The 21,324-nt window shown below is 49.2% G+C and overlaps 1 protein-coding gene across 3 annotated transcripts in view; it reads right to left on the bottom strand.

Moving 5' to 3' along the window:
* Positions 1 to 2,189: 2,189 nt before the first annotated feature.
* The window catches only part of bcam (basal cell adhesion molecule (Lutheran blood group)), a 350,665-nt gene continuing 331,530 nt past the window's right edge, over positions 2,190 to 21,324 (bottom strand). For 2 of the 3 annotated variants that reach the window (XM_086003960.1, XM_086003962.1), the window contains one exon: positions 2,190 to 5,681. In XM_086003960.1, coding sequence (XP_085860086.1) covers positions 2,505 to 5,681 — 3,177 coding nt within the window. In that variant the 3' untranslated portion in view covers positions 2,190 to 2,504. The remainder of the gene's footprint in view (positions 5,682 to 21,324) is intronic. The other variant, XM_086003963.1, reaches the window with a different exon arrangement.

Here is a 21,324-nt window from a genome sequence, read left to right as displayed (position 1 = left end):
CTCGCCCCCTCTCACTCTCTCTCACTCCCTCGCCCCACTCTCACTCTGCCTCACTCCCTCGCCCCACTCTCACTCTCCCTCACTCCCTTGCCCCACTCTCACTCTCCCTCACTCCCTTGCCCCACTCTCACTCTCCCTCACTCCCTCGCCCCACTCTCACTCTCCCTCACTCCCTTGCCCCACTCTCACTCTGCCTCAGTCCCTCGCCCCACTCTCACTCTCCCTCACTCCCTCGCCCCACTCTCTCTCCCTCACTCCCTCACCCCACTCTCACTCTCCCTCACCCCCTCGCCCCACTCTCACTCTGCCTCACTCTCTCGCCCCACTCTCACTCTCCCTCACTCCCTTGCCCCACTCTCACTCTCCCTCACTCCCTCGCCCCACTCTCACTCTCCCTCACTCCCTCGCCCCACTCTCACTCTGCCTCACTCTCTTTCCCCACTCTCACTCTTCCTCACTCCCTCGCCCCACTCTCACTCTGCCTCACTCCCTCGCCCCACTCTCACTCTCCCTCACTCCCTTGCCCCACTCTCACTCTCCCTCACTCCCTCGCCCCACTCTCACTCTGCCTCACTCCCTCGCCCCACTCTCACTTTCCCTCACTCCCTCGCCCCACTCTCACTCTGCCTCACTCTCTCGCCCCACTCTCACTCTCCCTCACTCCCTCGCCCCACTCTCACTCTCCCTCACTCCCTCGCCCCACTCTCACTCTCCCTCACTCCCTCGCCCCACTCTCACTCTCCCTCACTCCCTCGCCCCACTCTCACTCTGCCTTTCTCTCCCCCTCTCCTCTCTCTCCTCTCTCTCCTCTCTCACTCACACTCGCTCCCCTCTTTCTCACTCACACACTCTCCTCTCTCTCTCTCCCCCTCTCCCTTCCCTCCTCTCTCATGCTCTCGCCCATCGCTCTCCCCCTCTCTGTTCTCTCCTCTCTCATTCACACTCTCGCTCCATTCTCTCTCACTCACACTCTCTCTCCCTCTCCTTTCTCCCTTCCCTCCTTCTCTTTCTGTCTCTCACGCTCTCCCCTATCTCTCTTCCCCTCGTTCACTCTCCCAACACTCTCACTCTCCCTCACTCACTCATTCTCCCATCTCTCCTCTTTCACTCTCTACCCTCTTTCCATCTCCTCTCCCCCTCTCACTCTCTCCCTGTGTCAACAACAACAACTTGTATTTATACAGCGCCTTTAACGTAGTAAAACGTCCCTAGGTGCTTCACAGGAGTGATTAACAAACAAAATTTGACACCGAGCCACAGAAGGAGATATTAGGGCAGGTGATCAAAAGCTTGGTCAAAAAGGTAGGTTTTAAGGAGCATCTTACAGGAGGAGAGAGAGGCGGAGAGGTTTAGGGAGGGAATTCCAGAGCTTTGTGGTGAACAAAATTGGTGAACAAAATTAGGTCTCACGGAATTGGGGGTAATATACTTGCATGGATTGAGAATTGGTTAACAGACAGAAAACAAAGAGTAGGGATAAACTGGACTTTTTCAGGATGGCAGGCAGTGACTAGTGGGGTACCGCAAGGATCAGTGCTTGGGCCCCAGCTATTCACAATATGTATCAATGATTTGGATGAGGGGACTAAATGTAACATTTCCAAATTTGCTGATGATACAAAGCTAGGTGGCAGTGTCAGTTGTGAAGAGGATGTGAAGAGGCTTCAAGGGGATCTCAACAGGCTCAGTGACTGGGCGAGAACATGGCAGATGGAATATAATGTGGGTAACTGTGAAGTTATCCACTTGGGTAGAAAAAACAGAAAGGCAGAGTATTTCCTAAATGGTGAAAAATTGGGGAATGCAGATGCTCAAAGGGACCTGGGTGTCCTTGTACATGAGTCACTGAAAGGGAATGTGCAGGTGCAGCAAGCCATTAGGAAGACAAATGCTATGCTGGCCTTCATTACAAGAGGATTTGAGTGCAGAAGTAAAGATGTCTTACTCCAATTATATAAGGCCTTGGTGAGACAATTTTGGTCTCCTTACCTAAGGAAGGGTATACTTGCCATAGAGGGAGAGCAACGAAGGCTCACGAGATTGATTCCTGGGATGGTGGGACTGTCGTATGAGAAGAGATTGAGTAAACTAGGCCTGTATTCTCTTGAATTCAGAAGAATGAGAGGGGATTTCATTGAAGCATACAACATGATGCACTATCAACAACACCAAAGACTACGAGTTGAACTTATACGAAGTAGGCTTTTATTGACTAAGAACTGGAGCATGCCTCTGCTAGTGGATCCATCCTAAGAGCTCCCGGGGGAAGGGTGGTGAATCACCTTTATACCCGGGCTTAGGGGTGGAGCCAGGGGCGGAGACACGCCCGGACCTGTACAGAGTTAACAGTGGTTTACCACACAGACATGTACAGAGTTAACAGTGGTTTACCACAATCACCCCTCGTTTAAAAAAAGAGTCCGGCGGGGTGAAGTGTTTCAAAAGTTCGTATACGAAAGTCTCTCCGGGGGTCTTGTCTGCCGTAATGATCTTTGTGGTGCCGGTTACGGCAGTTCTTTGCCCGCGGCCGCTTCTCGCGTGGGACGGAGCACTGGCGTGTCGTCCTCTCGGGGTAGGGATGGCACCGGCATGTCGTCAGTTCGTGGTAGACACCCCGGTGGTGCGTCGTGGGTAGTGGTGGTGGGTGGAGGTAGTGGATGGTGATTGATGGTGTTTCGGGTGGTACCTGAGGGTGCGAGGTCTCGAATTGAGACTGTGTCCTCCCGCCCGTCAGGATACGCCACGTAGGCGTACTGTGGGTTGGCATGGAGGAGGTGAACCTTTTCGACCAGGGGGTCCGTCTTATGGCTCCTCACGTGTTTCCTGAGCAGGACAGGTCCCGGAGACGTCAGCCATGGCGGTAGTGATGTCCTCGAGGTGGATTTCCTGGGGAAGACGAACATCTTCTCGTGAGGGGTGGCGTTTGTGGCAGTACAGAGCAGTGATTGTATGGAGTGGAGCGCATCGGGGAGGACATCTTGCCAGCGGGAGATTGGGAGGCCCTTGGATTTTAGGGCGAGCATGGCAGTCTTCCACACCGTTGCGTTCTCCCTCTCTACCTGTCCGTTACCCCGGGGGTTGTAGCTGGTAGTCCTGCTCGTGGCTATGCCCTTCTCGAGCAGGTACTGGCGCAGCTCGTCGCTCATGAACGACGAGCCCCTGTCGCTGTGGATGTAATTGGGGAAGCCAAATATGACGAACAGGTCGTTGAGGCACCTGATGACTGTGGCGCTGGTCATGTCCGGGCAGGGGATGGCGAAGGGGAAACGGGAGTACTCGTCAATAATATTGAGGAAGTACGTGTTGCGGTCAGAGGAGGGGAGGGGCCCCTTGAAATCAACGCTGAGACGTTCGAAGGGGCGGGTGGCTTTAATCAGGTGTGCCCTGTCTGGCCTATAAAAATGCGGTTTGCATTCGGCGCAGACCTGGCAGTTCCTGGTCATGGTCCTGACCTCCTCGATGGAGTAAGGCAGGTTGCGAGCTTTAATAAAATGGAAGAACCTGGTGACCCCCGGGTGGCAGAGATCATTGTGGAGGGTCCGTAGCCTATCGACTTGTGCATTGGCACATGTCCCACGGGATAGGGCGTCTGGGGGCTCATTAAGTTTCCTGGGCCGGTATAAGATATCGTAGTTGTAGGTGGATAACTCGATCCTCCACCGCAATATCATATCATTTTTGATATTCCCCCTTTGTCTGTTGTTAAACATAAATGCTACTGACCGTTGGTCAGTGAGCAGGGTGAAACGTTCACCGGCCAGGTAATGCCTCCAGTGCCGTACAGCCTCCACTATTGCCTGGGCCTCCTTCTCGACTGAGGAGTGTCGAATTTCGGGGCCCTGGAGGGTCCGTGAAAAGAAGGCCATGGGTCTCCCCGCCTGGTTAAGGGTTGCGGCGAGGGCGAAGTCGGATGCATCGCTCTCCACTTGGAAAGGGATGGACTCATCCCCTGCAAGCATTGTGGCCTTCGCAATGTCCCCTTTTATGAGGGTGAAGGCAGCACGGGCCTCTGCCGTCAGGGGGAAGGAGGTTGACTTGATGAGGGGCCGGGCTTTGTCCGCATAGTTGGGCACCCACTGGGCGTAGTAAGAGAAGAACCCTAGGCATCTCTTCAGGGCTTTTAGGCTGTGGGGGAGGGGTAGTTCCAGGAGGGGGCGCATTCGGTCGGGGTCGGGGCCGATGACTCCGATTTCCACCACGCAGCCAAGAATAGCGAGGCGCATGGTGCAGAACATACATTTTTCTCTGTTGTATGTCAGATTCAGCCATTGGGCAGTACGGAGGAATTTTTCTAGGTTGGCGTCGTGGTCCTGCCGGTCATGGCCGCAGATGGTGACGTTGTCTAGATAGGGGAAGGTGTCCTGCAGCGCGTTCTGGTCAACCCTCCGGTCCATCTCCCTTTGGAAGACCGAGACCCCGTTGGTGACGCCGAAGGGGACTCGGAGGAAGTGGTAGAGGCGACCGTCAGCCTCGAAGGCCGTGTACTGGTGGTCCTCAGGCCTGATGGGGAGCTGGTGGTATGCCGACTTCAGATCAATCGTCGAGAATACCCGGTATTGTGCTATCTGGTTGACCATGTCAGATATGCGGGGAAGTGGGTATGCATCTAATTGCGTGTATCGATTGATCGTCTGGCTGTAATCAATAACCAGGCGCTGTTTTTCACCAGTCTTCACTACCACCACTTGGGCTCGCCATGGGCTGGTGCTGCCCTCGATAATCCCTTCCCTCAGGAGTCTTTCTACTTCTGATTTAATAAAGCTCCTATCCCCGGCACTGTACCGCCTGCTTTTAGTAGCAATTGGCTTGCAGTCTTTGGCGAGGTTAGCGAACAACGGGGGGGGTTTGACCTTCAGGGTGGACAGGCTGCATACTTTGCGCGGCGCCGTGTTTAAATTCTGCCGGCTGCAGACTGTAAGTGGGGGCAGGGGCCCGCCATATGCCATCGTGACGCTCTCCAGATGGCACTGGAAGTCTAATCCTAGCAGTACGGGAGCGCAGAGCTGTGGCAGGACGAGGAATTTAAAATCTCTGTACTCCACGCCGTTCACTGTCAGAGTCGCTACACAGTAGCCGCCGACGTCCGCCGTATGGGACTTTGAGGCCATAAAGACCTGGTGGCGTGTGGGCATAACCGATAGGGAGTAGCGTCGCACCATGTCGGGGTGGATGAAGCTCTCCGTGCTTCCGCAGTCGAAAAGGCAATTTGTGGCATGGCCATTTACCTTTACGTTCATCATGGACCTGGCTAGTTGATGGGGCCTAGATTGGTCCAGGGTGATGGAGGCCATCGTCGAGGTCGGTGGGTCGCTGTAGTATTCGCCCGCGCCGGGGGCCTGGTCCCAAAATGGTGTCCAAGATGGCGGCTCCCCCGCGGCTGGTGGTGCCCAAAATGGCGGCCCGCACATCTCACACGTGGTTGGTGGGGTCCAAAATGGCGGTCTGCCTGGTTCACACGCGGCGCTGCTGGAATTGGGGGTCGATTTCGCCCTGCACACTCTCGCGTAGTGGCCTTTCTTGCCGCATTTGGAGCAGGTCGCGTCCTTTGCTGGGCATTGCTGTCTGGGGTGCTTGGCCTGGCCGCAGAAGTAGCATTTCTGGCCTCTGGTCATTGCAGCTGTAGTTGGGCTGCTGGCGGCTTGTGGCCTTACCGGGTCCCAAGATGGCTGCTCCCGCGACATCTGTTAAGTCCGTGAATGATTGAGACACGGAATAGCAGGAGAGAAACAAACAGAACTTTACTGGTGAAAGGCATAAACGAATCTAACAAAACAGAGGCTCTCTAGCGCCTTTTATACAGGGGTGGTCACTGCCGGTATTGCAGTCTGAGACCAGTTATTCTCTTAAAGGTACATACACAACAATTCCTCCCCTTTTAGATAAACAGTACATAACATTCATTTAACACTAATGATAACGAATTACAATCACAATTACTGTTGCTAGATACATTGGTTAAATTTAAGCAATTATAAGTTCAGTCTTTGAGGAGGCTTCCTGATTCTGTCTGGATAACGCCTCTTTGGAGTATCAGTTTCTTCTGGCAATGCTGAGTCGAAATCAATGTCGTTGTTTGGTTCATCTGCTTCCAATATTACCGGTTCTGCGGTAGCTGCAATTGGAACGTCGATTTCATCACCAGGTGTATCAGATCATGGTGTGGAGTTGACGTTTTCCAGTGACTCTAGAATCTGGTCAGCATGGCATCTTACAATGCTCTCCCCAACGTCCACGGTATAGAAACATAGAAACATAGAGATAGGAACAGGAGTAGGCCATTCGGCCCTTCGAGCCTGCTCCGCCATTCAATGAGATCATGGCTGATCTTCGTCTGAGATCATAGCTGATCTTACCAGTTCAGTACCCCGTCCCCGCCTTTTCTCCGTAACCCTTAATCCCCTTAGCCTTCAGAAATATATCCAATTCTCTCTTGAAAATATTTATTGAATTAGCCTTCACAGCCCTCTGTGGCAGGGAATTCCACAGGCTCACCACTCTTTGAGTGAAGAAATTCTTCCTCATCTCTGTTTTAAATGATTTGCCCGCTATTTTTAGACTGTGGCCCCTGGTTCTGTGCTCCCCGGCCATTGGAAACATTCTCTCTGAATTCAGCCTGTCCAGGCCTGCCATAATTTTATATGTTTCGATGAGATCCCCTCTCAATCTTCTAAACTCCAGTGAGTACAAGCCCAAACTATTTAATCTCTCTTCGTAGGTCATTCCCGCCATTCCAGGTATCAGCCTGGTGAATCGCCGTTGCACTCCCTCCATGGCAAGAACATCCTTCCGCAGATGGGGCGACCAAAACTGTACACAATACTCCAGATGCGGTCTCACCAGCACCTTGTACAGCTGTAGTAAGGTATCCCTATTCCTATACTCGAACCCCCTTGATATGAAGGCCAACATACCATTTGCCTTCTTGATCGCCTGTTGCACCTGCATGCTCTCCTTCAGTGACTGGTGCACAAGAACACCCAGGTCCCTCTGCACTTCCCCATCTCCCAATCTATTGCCATTTAGATAATAATCTACCCTCCTGTTTTTACCCCCAAAGTGGATAACCTCGCATTTATCCACATTATAGTGCATCTGCCACGTATCTGCCCATTCCCCCAACCTGTCCAAATCGCACTGTAGCCTCCTGACATCCTCATCAGAGCCCACCCCTCCTCCTAGTTTAGTGTCGTCAGCGAATTTGGAAATATTGCATCCAATTCCCTGATCCAGATCATTTATATATATTGTGAACAGCTGGGGTCCCAGGACAGATCCTTGCGGCACCCCGCTGGTCACTGCCTGCCACTCCGAAAATGAGCCGTTTATTCCAACTCTCTGTTTTCTATCCGCCAGCCAGTTCTCTATCCACGTTAATACTTTGCCCCCAATCCCATGAGCCTTAATTTTGCATGATAATCTTTTGCGTGGAACCTTATCGAAGGCTTTCTGGAAGTCAAGGTACACCACATCCACTGGCTCTCCCCCATCTATTTTACCAGTTACTTCCTCAAAAAATTCCAGCAGATTAGTCAAACACGATTTACCCTTTGTAAATCCATGTTGACTCTGTCCGATCCTTTCCCCATTTGTCAAGTGCTCCGCTATTTTATCCTTAATAATGGACTCTAGCATTTTGCCCACAACCGATGTAAGGCTTACTGGTCTATAATTCCCTGCTTTCTCTCTACCCCCCTTTTTAAATATTGGGGTAACATTAGCTACCCTCCAATCCACGGGTACTGTTCCCGAGTCAATGGAGTTCCGGAAGATGATCCTTAGAGCATCTGCTATCTCCAGGGCCACCTCCTTAAGTACCCTAGGATGTAGTTTATCAGGCCCCGGGGATTTGTCGGCCTTCAGTCCCCTCAACTTACCCAACACCATATCCCTAGAGATACTAATTTCTGTCAGCTCCTCCCTCTCATTAGTCCCTATGTTTGCCGATATTCCTGGGAGGTTATTTGTGTCCTCCTTTGTGAATACAGAACCAAAGTATGAGTTTAATTGGTCTGCCATTTCCTTATTCTCCATTATATATTCTCCCGAATCGGACTGCAAGGGACCGACTTGGGATTTTACCAGTCTTTTCCTCCTGATATACCGATAAAAGCTTTTGCAGTCTGTCTTTATGTTTGCTGCAAGTTTACTTTCGTATTCTATTTTCCCCTTCCTGATTAATCCCTTTGTCCTCTTTTGCTGTATCCTGTACTGCCCCCAATCTTCCGGTCTGGTGCTTTTTTTTGCCAGTTGATATGCCCTTTTTTTTGATTTTATGCTGTCCCTAATTTCCCTCGTTATCCACGGTTGAGTCACCTTTTTAGGTTTATTTTTATGCCAAACCGGTATAAACATGTTCTGGAATTCTTCCATTCTATCTTTGAATGCTTGCCATTGTCTCTCCACTGTCAATCCCCCCAGAAACACCACCCAATCAATCTTACCCAATTCCCGTCTCATACCCTCGTAATTCCCTTTATTTAAGTTCTGGACCTTAGTCTCTGATTCAATTTCCTCACTCTCCATCTCGACTGAGAGCTCGATCATATTATGATCGCTCTGACCCAAGGGGCCTCGTACAAGAAGATTGCTGATAAGTCCCTTCTCATTGCACAATACCCAGTCTAAAATGGCCTGATCTCGAGTCGGCTCCTCGACATATTGGTCCAGATAACCGTCCCGAAAACATTCCAGGAATTCCTCCTCCTCAGAATTTTTACTAATTTGGGTAGTCCAATCAATATGTAAATTAAAGTCACCCATGATGACAGCTGTGCTCTTATCGCACGCTTCTCTAATTTCCCTTTTTATGCCTTCCCTCACCTCCATATTACTATTTGGAGGCCTATATATCACACCCACTAACGTTTTCCTCCCCTTGCTATTTCTCATTTCTACCCATACAGATTCCGTTTCATCCGAGTTAATATCCTTCCTTTCCATTGCATTAATCCCCTCCTTTACCAGCAATGCTACCCCACCTCCCCTACCTTTTTGCCGATCCTTCCTAAATATTGTATATCCCTGGATGTTAAGTTCCCAGCCTTGCCCACCCTGCAGCCACGTTTCTGTAATCCCAATCAAATCATACTTGTTTACCTCTATTTCCACAACTAATTCATCCACCTTGTTCCTAATGCTTCTAGCATTAAGATACAAAGCCTTCAGGCTTGCTTTTTTCACACTCTCATTATGAATTAGTTTGGCCCTTTGTGTTTCTCTCCTTTGCTTATTGCTTCTCACCTTTCTACCATCTATTTCTGACTTCATATGACTTCCCTCTTTTCCACTACCTAGGTTCCCATCCCCCTGCCAAATTAGTTTAAATCCTCCCGAACCGCCCTAGAAAAAATTACCCCGAGGACATCGGCTCCCTCACAGTTCAGGTGTAGACCGTCCCCTTGGTACAGGTCACTCCTCCCCAAGAACTGGTTCCAATGCCTCAAGAATTTAAATCCCTCTCCCTTACACCACTGCTCAAGCCACGTATTTAGCTTATCTATCTTACTCTCTCTAAACTTATTAGCTCGTGGCACTGGTAGCAATCCAGAGATTACTACCTTTGAGGTCCTACTTTTCAATTTAGCTCCTAACTCCCTAAATTCAGCTTGTAGGACCTCCTCCCTCTTTTTACCTACATCGTTGGTACCTACATGTACCACGACAACTGGCTGATCCCCCTCCCCCTTCAGAATGCTCTGCACCCGCTCCGAGGCATCCTTGACCCTTGCACCAGGGAGGCAACATACCATCTTGGAGTCTCGGTCTCGGCCACAGAAACTCCTGTCTATCCCCCTTACAATTGAATCCCCTATCACTATAGCCCTATCCCTCTTTTTCCCGCCCTTCTGTGCAGCAGAGCCAGTCATGGTGCCCTGAACCTGGCTGCTGGTGCCTTCCCCTGATAAGTCATCTCCCCCAACAGTACCCAAAACGGTAAACCTGTTTTGGAGGGAGATGACCGCAGGTGACTCCTGCACTACCTTCCTGCCTTTACCCTGCCTTTTGGTCACCCATGAGAGGTATACATGAGAGGTCCTTGTCGTGTACAAATCGTTCCTGGCTGCCATTTCTCAGTGCGGTAGTCCCGGGCCAAAACTGGTTGACCTATCTTAAAACTCCTGGTCGGCCTTTCATTCATATTCTGAAACTGCCTGTTCTCCACATCTCTTTGGACGTTTGGCTTAACCAAATCCAAGCGGCATCGTAGTCTTCGATTGAAGAACATCATGGCTGGAGTTTGGTTGGTAACCGCATGTGTCGCATTCCGGTAGGCAAACAAGAAGTTGTCCACCTTGTGTTGTAGGGGTATATCTTCATTACACATTGCCTTGATAGCCTTCTTGAATGTTTGGACAAACCTCTCGGCCAATCCATTAGTGGCTGGATGATATGGGGCAGATGTATAATGCTTAACACCATTGTTCTTTAAGAACCTCCGGAACTCTTCAGACACAAACTGTGGTCCATTGTCAGAGCAAATCTGTTCAGGCAGCCCATTCCTGGCGAATATGGTTCGTAAAACTGCGATAGTTTTTTCCGTGGTGGTTGAGGACATTTTTATTACCTCTGGCCACTTTGAATGTGCATCCACCGCAATTAAAAACATCGAGTCCATGAAGGGACCAGCAAAATCAATGTGCACCCTTTGCCATGGGGATGAGGGCCACTCCCATGGATGCAGAGGAGCTTGTGGTGGGGCGTTTTGGACCTTCTGGCATCCTGCACAGCTCTTGGTCATCTCTTCGATTTCTCTATCGATTCCCGGCCACCACACAAACGCTCTGGCTAAGCTCTTCATTTTTACCCCACCCAGATGACCCTCATGAAGCTCATTGAGCACTCTATCCGTCAACTTAGGTGGAATTACTACACTGGATCCACACATCAAGGTTCCTCTGCACACTGACAGCTGTTCTCTTCTTGACGAAAATGCTGGCAGCAGTGGTTCGCCATGTGCTGGCCATCCCTTCACCGTTAAATCATAGACCCGTGATAGTGTTGGGTCATTCCGTGTTTCCTTTTCTATGTTTGCATTCGTCACAGGGAGACATTTGACTATGGTCGAGTGGAATAACTCCATTGGATCCACTGCAAGGTCTTCTTCTTCCACCGTCAGCAACGGTAGACGTGACAATCCATCAGCATTTCCATGCTGTTTAGTTCCCCTGTACTCGATGTCATATTGGTGTGCCCCTAGGAAAAGGGACCATCTCTGCAGCCGTTGTGCTGTCATTATCGGTACGCCCTTCTGAGGGTTGAAAATGGAGACAAGAGGTTGATGATCGGTTAGTAGCGTAAATTTTTGACCGTGCAGATAGTGATTGAACTTCTTCACCCCCCACACTAGGCTGAGGGCCTCTCTGTCAATCTGGGCGTAGTTACACTCGGCAGAAGTTAACGAGCGTGACGCAAAAGCTATCGGCCTCTCCAAACCATTAAGGAATTTATGTGACAGTACCGCCCCAATGCCGTAGGGAGACGCATCACACGCCAGCCTGATTGGCAGTGCTGGGTTGTAGTGAGCCAATACTTCCTTCGAAGTGATTAAGTCCTTACTCTTCTGAAAAGCACGTTTACAATCATCGCTCCATTTCCATGCTACCCCCGTTCGTAGCAGGGCGTTCAGTGGATGCAGAATTGTCGACAAATTCGGCAAAAACTTATGATAGTAATTCACCAACCCGAGGAATGACCTCAGTTGCGACACATTTTCAGGCGCTGGGGCCTTAACAACCGCTTCAATTTTGTCAGGGGACTTATGTAACCCCTCTTCATCAATCACGTGGCCACAATACGATATCTGTTTCTTAAAAAATTCGCACTTGGGGCGGTTGGCTCGCAGCCCATGTTCCCGTAGTCTAGTGAGCACCTGTTCTAGGTTGTTAAGGTGTTCACTGTCATCTTCACCTGTTACAAGGATGTCGTCCAAGTAACACTGAGTCCCCGGAATCCCTTGCAGGACTTGTTCCATCGCTCTTTGCCATATTGCCGGAGCCGATGCTACTCCAAATACCAGTCGATGATATTGGTAAAGACCTTTGTGAGTGTTTATCGTGAGATACTTCCTAGAGGACTCTTCAACCTCCATCTGCAAATATGCTTGTGCTAGGTCAATTTTTGTAAAACGCTTCCCTCCAGACAGTGAGGCGAAGATGTCTTCTATCCTTGGAAGAGGATATTGTACTGTGTGAAGAACAGGGTTCACCGTCACCTTGAAATCCCCACAGATGCGAATCTTCCTTGGCTCTCCGGACTTATTGCTTAACGTTTTTTTTATGACAGGAACGATGGGTGTCGCCCACTCGCTCCAGTCGACCTTAGACAACACGCCCACCTTCTCCAGATTCTCCAGCTCTGCCTCGACGGCTGGACGAATTGCATATGGTACCGGTCTCACTTTGAAAAACTTGGGAACTGCATTCTCTTCTATTTTTAACGAGGCGGTTACGCCTTTAAGCGTGCCCAGTTCTTGTTGAAATACCTCTTTGGCGTTAGCTAAGATTGTTGACAATCGTCCAGGAGTGACGTCTTCATCTTTTTTATCATCCACCGTCATTGCATGAATGGAATGCCAATCTAAGTTTATCCTCCTGATCCATTCCCGTCCCAATAACGGTGGTCCACCATTTGGCAGTATGTAGAGATACAATTTCCGTATTTTCTTGCCATTGTATTCGACAGGCACCCTTATTTTTCCTCTGGGGTATACTTTTTGCCCCGTATACGTCGTCAAGACGATGGATGTCTCTCTCAAGGGTATGTGTGAAAATAGCCGCTCATAGTCTCGTCGATTCATGACAGTTAGTGCTGATCCTGTATCCAATTCCATTTTAACTTGGGACCCTGCTATCGTGAGGGTGACCCAAATGGTTCGGTGATCCTCTTTTGCGATTACATTGTGAAGTTTGAGACAGCTTAATCTCCTGTTCTCGGATTCACTATCGCTCGTCTGGTCTTCGGAACTACTGTCCGTCATCTTTTGTACTTTCTTGTACGGTTCCTTAGTAGCCTTTTTGTCGTTGCTGGTCTTCTTCCCAGACCTACAAACTCGTGCAATGTGTCCAATCTTCCCGCATTGCCTGCATATTTTGTCTTTGGACCAGCAGTCCTTCTGGTCATGGTTAGTTCTGCCGCAGCGATAACATTTTGCAAATCCCCGTGTCATTTCGTGGGTGCTGTATTCCTGTGGTTTTTGTTGAATTTCTGCAGCTCCCCTGGCTGCTGCTTCATACGATACTGCCACGCTGAAAGCCTTATCTAGCGTCAGCTCTTTTTCTGCGAGTAACTTCTTCTGTGTTCCTTCACTCAGGAGTCCACAGACAAATTTGTCCCGTAGGGTATTTGCCAGTCCTGCTCCGAACTGGCAGTGCTTTGATAGCTTGCGTAGTTCTGTAAGATACTCAGCATTGCTCTCATCTTTGTGCTGAGTTCTCCTGCGGAATTTAAATCTTTCTGCTATCAACAGCGGTGCAGGGTTTAAGTGCTCCTGTAGAACAGCAACAATTTCGTTAAAACTCTTCGCCTTCGGTTTGGCTGGAGTAATCAGGTCCCGCAATAGGCCGTACGTTCTAGCGCCCATTAAGTTTAACAATACCGATGCCTTTTTCCCCTCCGCTATATCGTTTGCCTGGAAATATACCTCTACTCTTTCCACATACGTGGTCCAGTCCTCTAATGTATTATCAAAAGCAGTGATACAGCCAGTCTTCGGCATCTTGCAAATCTAAAATGGCGCCTCCCGCGCTTTGCCTTCTTCTCCGATTTAACAAAATGGCGCCTCCCGCGCTTTTCCTTCTTCCCCGCTGTTGTTAGCGGTGCTTCCCACGGTTTCCTGGGCGTTAAATATTAATTCGTTTTCTTTTATTATCTTCCCGTCGTGAAGCGGACCCTCTGGAACACTTGCCTCCCTCTTCTGAGGTCCGAACGCTGCCCAGCTTCGAAACACCGGCCGCGCCCTGTATGCTCCACCCTCCCTCTCTCTCCTTGCTTCCCGACTCGCTGCCCGGCCCCGTTGCAGCCCAGGAAGGATCAGAGCACTACCTGCCACCAGCCCGATTAGCTGGGAAACCACGGACCGAGGAACCCAGCCTGGCTCTGGAAAGTCGCTCCTGCAAAGCCTTGAACCCGATGATTGACGGTCGACGCCCGTTCCTCGAGTTTCAGTGGACTCTTTTTTTTTCTTCCGACCTTCAACGTCGTCGGAGCTGCCGCTGAGTTGCAGGTAAGTTCTTTCTACCTCGTCACCAGCGTTAAGTCCGTGAATGATTGAGACACGGACTAGCAGGAGAGAAACAAACAGAACTTTACTGGTGAAAGGCATAAACAAATCTAACAAAACAGAGGCTCTCTAGCACCTTTTAGACAGGGGTGGTCACTGCCGGTATTGCAGTCTGAGACCAGTTATTCTCTTAAAGGTACATACACAACAACATCCACGTGGCCATCCGGTCAGTGGGGTAGGCGTCCGTGTTCTGGAGGGCCACGTCTAACGAGTTAGCGAGGGCCACCGTCTTCCGCAGGTCGAGCCCCCTCTGTTCCAGCAGCCTCTGCCGAGTATAGTTGGACCTGATGCCGGCTACGTAGGCGTCTCGCATCAGGTCTTCCGTGCATTCCTTGGCCGTCACCGCTTTGCAATTACAGGCCTGGCCGAGGACTCTCAGTGCCAGTAAATATTCGGCGCCCGATTCCCCGGGGCGCTGTTTTCGGGTAGCCAGGAGGTGTCTGGCGTAGACCTCGTTAACAGGCCTCATGTATTGTTCCTTTAGCGTCGCGGTGGTGGCCGCGTAAGTTGTGGCGTCTCGGATGATCGAGTAGACTCGATGGCTCACCCGTGAGTTCAAGACAAGCCGTTTCGCGTCATCTGTAGTGACGGTAGTGCTGGAGGCCTCCAGGAAGGCTTCGAAACAGCTCAGCCAGTGTTCAAAGTTATTGGCTGCATCTGCTGCATGAGGATCCAGGTCTAAACGTTCCAGCTTCAAGATTTGCTCCATGTTGAAAATTTAGTCAATAAAATTGATGCACTATCAACAACACCAAAGACTACGAGTTGAACTTATACGAAGTAGGCTTTTATTGACTAAGAACTGGAGCATGCCTCTGCTAGTGGATCCATCCTAAGAGCTCCTGGGGGAAGGGTGGTGAGTCACCTTTATACCCGGGCTTAGGGGTGGAGCCAGGGGCGGAGACATGCCCAGACCTGTACAGAGTTAACAGTGGTTTACCACACAGACATGTACAGAGTTAACAGTGGTTTACCACACAACATTATTACAGGGCTTGATGGGGTGGATGCTGGGGAAATGTTTCCCTTGGCTGGGGAGTCTCGAACCAGGGGCCACAGTCTCAGGATAAGGGGTCGGCCATTCAGGACTGAGATGAGGAGAAATTTCTTCACACAGAGGGTGGTGAATCTTTGGAATTCTCTACCCCAGAGGACGGTGGAGACTCAGTCATTGGGTAGATTCAAAACAGAAGTCGATAGATTTCTGACCAGTAAGGGCATCAAGGGATATGGTGATAGGGCCGGTGAATGGAGTTGAGGCAGAAGATCAGCCATGATCTCATTGAATGGTGGAGCAGGCTCGCAGGGCTGAATGGCCGACTCCTGCTCCTAATTCTTATATTCTTATGTTCTTGGGGCCCAGGCAACAGAAGGCACGGCCGCCAATGGTGGCGCGATTATAATCAAGGATGGTCAAGAGGGCAGAATTAGAGGAGCGCAGATATCTCGATGGTTGTGGGGCTGGAGAGGATTACAGAGATAGGGAGGGGGCGAGGAGGCCATGGAGGGATTTGAAAACAAGGATGAGAATTTTGAAATCAAGGCGCTGCTTAACCGGGAGCCAATGTAGGTCAGTGAGCACAGGGGCTGATGGACGAACGGGACTTGGTGCGAGTTAGGACATGGGCAGCCGAGATTTGGATGACCTCAAGTTTACGTAGAGTAGAATGTGGGAGGCCAGCCAGGAGTACGTTGGAATAGTCAAGTCTGGAGGTAACAAAGGCATGGATGAGGGTTTCAGCAGCAGATGAGCTGAGGCAAGGGCGGAGACGGGCGATGTTACTGAGGTGGAAATAGGCAGTCTTTGTTATGTTGCGGACATGTGGTCGGAAGCTCATTTCAGGGTCAAATATGACACCAAGGTTGCGAACAGTGTGGTTCAGCCTCAGACAGGTGTTAGGGAGAGGGATGGAGTCAGTGGCTAGGGAACAGAGTTTGTGGCAGGGACCGAAAATAATGGCTTCAGTCTTCCCAATATTTAATTGGAGCAAATTTCTGCTGATCCAGAAGTGGGTGTCGGACAAGCAGCCTGACAATTTAGAGACCGTGGAGGGGTCGAGAGAAGTGGTGGTGAGGTAGAGCTGGGTGTCGTCAGCGTACATGTGGAAACTGAGGCTGTGTTTTCAGATGATGTCACCAAGGGGCAGCATGTAGATGAGAAATAGGAGGGGTCCAAGGATAGATCCTTGGGGGACACCAGAGGTAATGATGCGGGAGCGGGAAGAGAAGCCGTTGCAGGTGATTCTCTGGCAACGATTAGATAGATAAGAATGGAACCAGGCGAGTGCAGTCCCACCCAGCTGGATGACGGTGGAGAGGTGTTGGAGGAGGATGGAGTGGTCAACTGTGTCAAAGGCTGCGGACAAGTCAAGACGGACGAGGAGGGATAGTTTACCTTTGTCACAGGCCCAAAGGAGGTCATTTGTGACTCTGATGAGAGCCGTTTCGGTAATGTGGCAAGGACGGAAACCTGATTGGAGGGATTCAAACACGGAAAGATGGGCATGGGTTTGGGAGGTGACAAGACTTTCAAGGACTTTGGAGAGGAAAAGGAGTTTGGAGATGGGGCGGTAGTTTGCAAGGACGGAAGGGCCTAGGGTTGTTTTTTTGAGGAGAGGGGTGAGGGTTTCACTCACTGTCACTCTCTCTCCCTCCCTCACTCATTGCCCCATCCCTCCTCTTGCTCCCTCTACCCTCTCTCCCTCTCCTCTCTCCCCCTCAATTTCTCCTCCCTTGCCCTCTCTCTCACTCTCTCCCTCTCTCTTTCTCCCTTCCACCTCAGTGAATCTAACAAATTAAAATGTTGGAATAAAGCACTAGAGGTAACTTGGAAACATTTCTCTCAGTTTCAATTTGCAAAGTGAGTTATTCATTAATGATCTTTTTGATTGCAAGCATTATAAAATGAGCTTCATTTTAAACTGCCTCAGGGGTTCATTACGAAGTGCATGCAATACATATCATTCCCGTCCCTTCGAAATATAAACATTAAATTTCACCAGGTAACCATCACTGTATAAGAACATAAGAAATAGGAGCAGGAGTCGGCCATTCGGCCCCTCGAGCCTGCTCCGCCATTCAATGAGATCATGGCTGGTCTGATCTTGGCTTCAACTCCACTTTCCCGCCCACTCCCCATAACCCTTGACCCCCTTGTTTTTCAAATATCTGTCAAACTCCGCCTTGAATATATTCACTGACTCCGCCTCCACAGCTCTCTGGGGCAGAGAATTCCACAGATTCACGACCCTCTGAGAGAAGAAATTCCTCCTCATCTCTGTCTTAAATGGGCGACCACTTATTCTGAAACTATGCCCCCTAGTTCTAGATTCCCCCACGAGGGGAAACATCCTCTCTGCATCTACCCTGTCAAGCCCCCTCAGAATCTTATATGTTTCGATAAGTTCACCTCTCATTCTTCTAAACTCCAATGAGTAAAGGCCCAACCTGCTCAACCTTTCTTCATACGTCAACCCCTTCATCCCAGGAATCAACCTAGTGAATCGTCTCTGAACTGCCTCCAATGCAAGTATATCCTTCCTTAAATAAGGAGACCAAAACTGTACGCAGTACTCCAGGTGTGGTCTCAACAATACCCTGTATAGTTGTAGCAAGACTTCCCTGCTTTTATACTCCATCCCCTTGCAATAAAGGCCAACATTCCATTAGCCTTCCTAATTACTTGCTGTGCCTGCATGCTAACTTTTTGTGTTTCATGTACGAGGACCCCCAGATCCCTTTGCACTGCAGCATGTTGTAGTCTCTCTCCATTTAAATAATATTTTACTTTTTTATTCTTCCTATCAAAGTGGATAACCTCACATTTTCCCACGTTATACTCCAAATTTTTGCCCACTCACTTAACTTATCTCTATCCCTTTGCAGGTTATTTGTGTCCTCCTCACAACTTGCTAACCCACCCATCTTTGTATCTTCAGCAAATTTGTCTACAGTACACTCAGTCCCTTCATCCAAGTCATTAATATCGATTGTAAATTGTTGAGGTCCCAGCACTGATCCCAGTGGCACCCCACTAGTTACAGTTTGCCAACCTGAAAATGAACCATTTATCCCAACTCTCTGTTTCCTGTTAGTTAGCCAATCCTCTGTCCATGCTAATATATTACCGCCAACCCTGTGAGCCCTGGGGGTTTATATATACAGGAAACTTTCGATTAACCGGCCCCTAAATAACCAGAACGCTCTATCCACCGGCAAAATTCAGGAGTCGGTTCAGGTAACTTTTTTTACTTTTAGCTAATTTTTTTACTCCATTTGTTGCTTTGCGAGGGTGTAGCTGAAGCTGTTGTTAAGCTACAGAGATGCTTGCATCTTGTGCCGATTGTTTTGAAGCTAAGCAACAGGGTTTGTTGCTTTATACGGAGCTCTGAGCTCCGTATCTTTTACTACAGCGTTTGGTTATCCGGAATTGTTGATGAACCGGCACCACGTCGGTCTCGTCCGTGCCGGATACCAGAAAGTTTCCTGTAGAATAACAGATACCCGGGAGTGAGTTACAGGCTGGAATCTAATCGAGGTGTTCGGGGGGTTTATATATAGAATAACAGATACCCGGGAGTGAGTAACAGGCTGGAATCTAATCGAGGGGTTCGGGGGTTTATATATAGAATAACAGATACCCGGGAGTGAGTTACAGGCTGGAATATAATTGAGGGGTTTGGGGGGTTTATATATAGAATAACAGATACCCGGGAGTGAGTTACAGGCTGGAATCTAATCGAGGGGTTCGGGGGGTTTATATATAGAAATATCAGATACCCGGGAGTGAGTTACAGGCTGGAATCTAATCGAGGGGTTTGGGGGGTTATATATAGAATAACAGATAACCGGGAGTGAGTTACAGGCTGGAATCTAATCGAGGGGTTTGGGGGTTTTATATATAGAATAACAGATACCCGGGAGTGAGTTACAGGCTGGAATCTAATCGAGGGGTTCGGGGGGTTTATATATAGAATAACAGATACCCGGGAGTGAGTTACAGGCTGGAATCTAATCGAGGGGTTTGGGGGGTTATATATAGAATAACAGATACCCGGGAGTGAGTTGCAGGCTGGAATCTAATCGAGGGGTTCGGGGGGTTTATATATAGAATAACAGATACCCGGGAGTGAGTTACAGGCTGGAATCTAATCGAGGGGTTTGGGGGGTTATATATGGAATAACAGATACCCGGGAGTGAGTTACAGGCTGGGATCTAATCGAGGGGTTCGGGGGGTTTATATATAGAATAACAGATCTCGGGAGTGAGTTACAGGCTGGAATCTAATCGAGGGGTTTGGGGGGTTTATAGAAAGAATAACAAATACCCGGGAGTGAGTTACAGGCTGGAATATAATTGAGGGGTTCAGGGGTTTATATATAGAATAACAGATACCCGGGAGTGAGTTACAGGCTGGAATATAATCGAGGGGTTTGGGGGGTTATATATAGAATAACAGATACCCGGGAGTGAGTTACAGGCTGGAATCTAATCGAGGGGTTCGGGGGGTTTATATATAGAATAACAGATACCCAGGAGTGAGTTACAGGCTGGAATATAATTGAGGGGTTCAGGGGTTTATATATAGAATAACAGATACCCGGGAGTGAGTTACAGGCTGGAATATAATCGAGGGGTTTGGGGGGTTATATATAGAATAACAGATTCCCGGCAGTGAGTTACAGGCTGGAATATAATCGAGGGGTTTGGGGGGTTTATATATAGAATAACAGATACCCGGGAGTGAGTTACAGGCTGGAATCTAATCGAAGGGTTTTTGGGGGATTATATAGAGAATAACAGATACCCGGGAGTGAGTAACAGGCTGGAATATAATCGAGGGTTTCGGGGGGTTTATATATAGAATAACAGATTCCCGGGAGTGAGTTACAGGCTGGAATCTAATCGAGGGGTTTGGGGGGTTTATATATAGAATAACAGATACCCGGGAGTGAGTTACAGGCTGGAATCTAATCGAGGGGTTCGGGGGGTTTATATATAGAATAACAGATACCCGGGAGTGAGTTACAGGCTGGAATCTAATCGAGGGTTTCGGGGGGTTTATATATAGAATAACAGATTCCCGGGAGTGAGTTACAGGCTGGAATCTAATCGAGGGGTTCGGGGGGTTTATATGTAGAATAACAGATCCCTGGGAGTGAGTTACAGGCTGGAATCTAATCGAGGGGTTCGGAGGGTTTATATGTAGAATAACAGATCCCGGGAGTGAGTTACAGGCTGGAATCTAATCGAGGGGTTCGGGGGTTTATATATAGAATAAGAGATACCCGGGAGTAAGTTACAGGCTGGAATCTAATCGAGGGGTTCAGGGGGTTTATATATAGAATAACAGATACCCGGGAGTGAGTTAAGGTTGGAATCTAATCGAGGAGTTCGGGGGGTTTATATGTAGAATAACAGATCCCGGGAGTGAGTTACAGGCTGAAATCTAATCGAGGGGTTCGGGGGTTTTTTATGTAGAATAACAGATCCCTGGGAGTGAGTTACAGGCTGGAATCTAATCGAGGGGTTCGGGGGGTTTATATGTAGAATAACAGATCCCGGGAGTGAGTTACAGGCTGGAATCTAATCGAGGGGTTTGGGGGTTTATATATAGAATAAGAGATACCCAGGAGTGAGTTACAGGCTGGAATCTAATCGAGGGGTTCAGGGGGTTTATATATAGAATAACAGATACCCGGGAGTGAGTTACAGGCTGGAATCTAATCGAGGGGTTTGGGGGGTTATATATAGAATAACAGATACCCGGGAGTGAGTTACAGGCTGGAATCTAATCGAGGGGTTTGGGGGGTTATATATAGAAAAGCAGATACCCGGGAGTGAGTTACAGGCTGGAATCTAATCGAGGGGTTCGGGGGGTTTATATATAGAATAACAGATACCCGGGAGTGAGTTACAGGCTGGAATCTAATCGAGGGGTTTGGGGGGTTATATATAGAATAACAGATACCCGGGAGTGAGTTACAGGCTGGGATCTAATCGAGGGGTTCGGGGGGTTTATATATAGAATAACAGATCTCGG

Source organism: Somniosus microcephalus, chromosome 12 (assembly GCF_052327205.1).
Source record: "Somniosus microcephalus isolate GS21.2 chromosome 12, FLI_Smic_1.0, whole genome shotgun sequence".
Classification (NCBI taxonomy): Eukaryota; Metazoa; Chordata; class Chondrichthyes; order Squaliformes; family Somniosidae; genus Somniosus; species Somniosus microcephalus.
The sequence above is the reverse complement of the archived record's forward strand: the minus strand, read 5'-3'. Positions and strand labels throughout refer to the sequence as shown.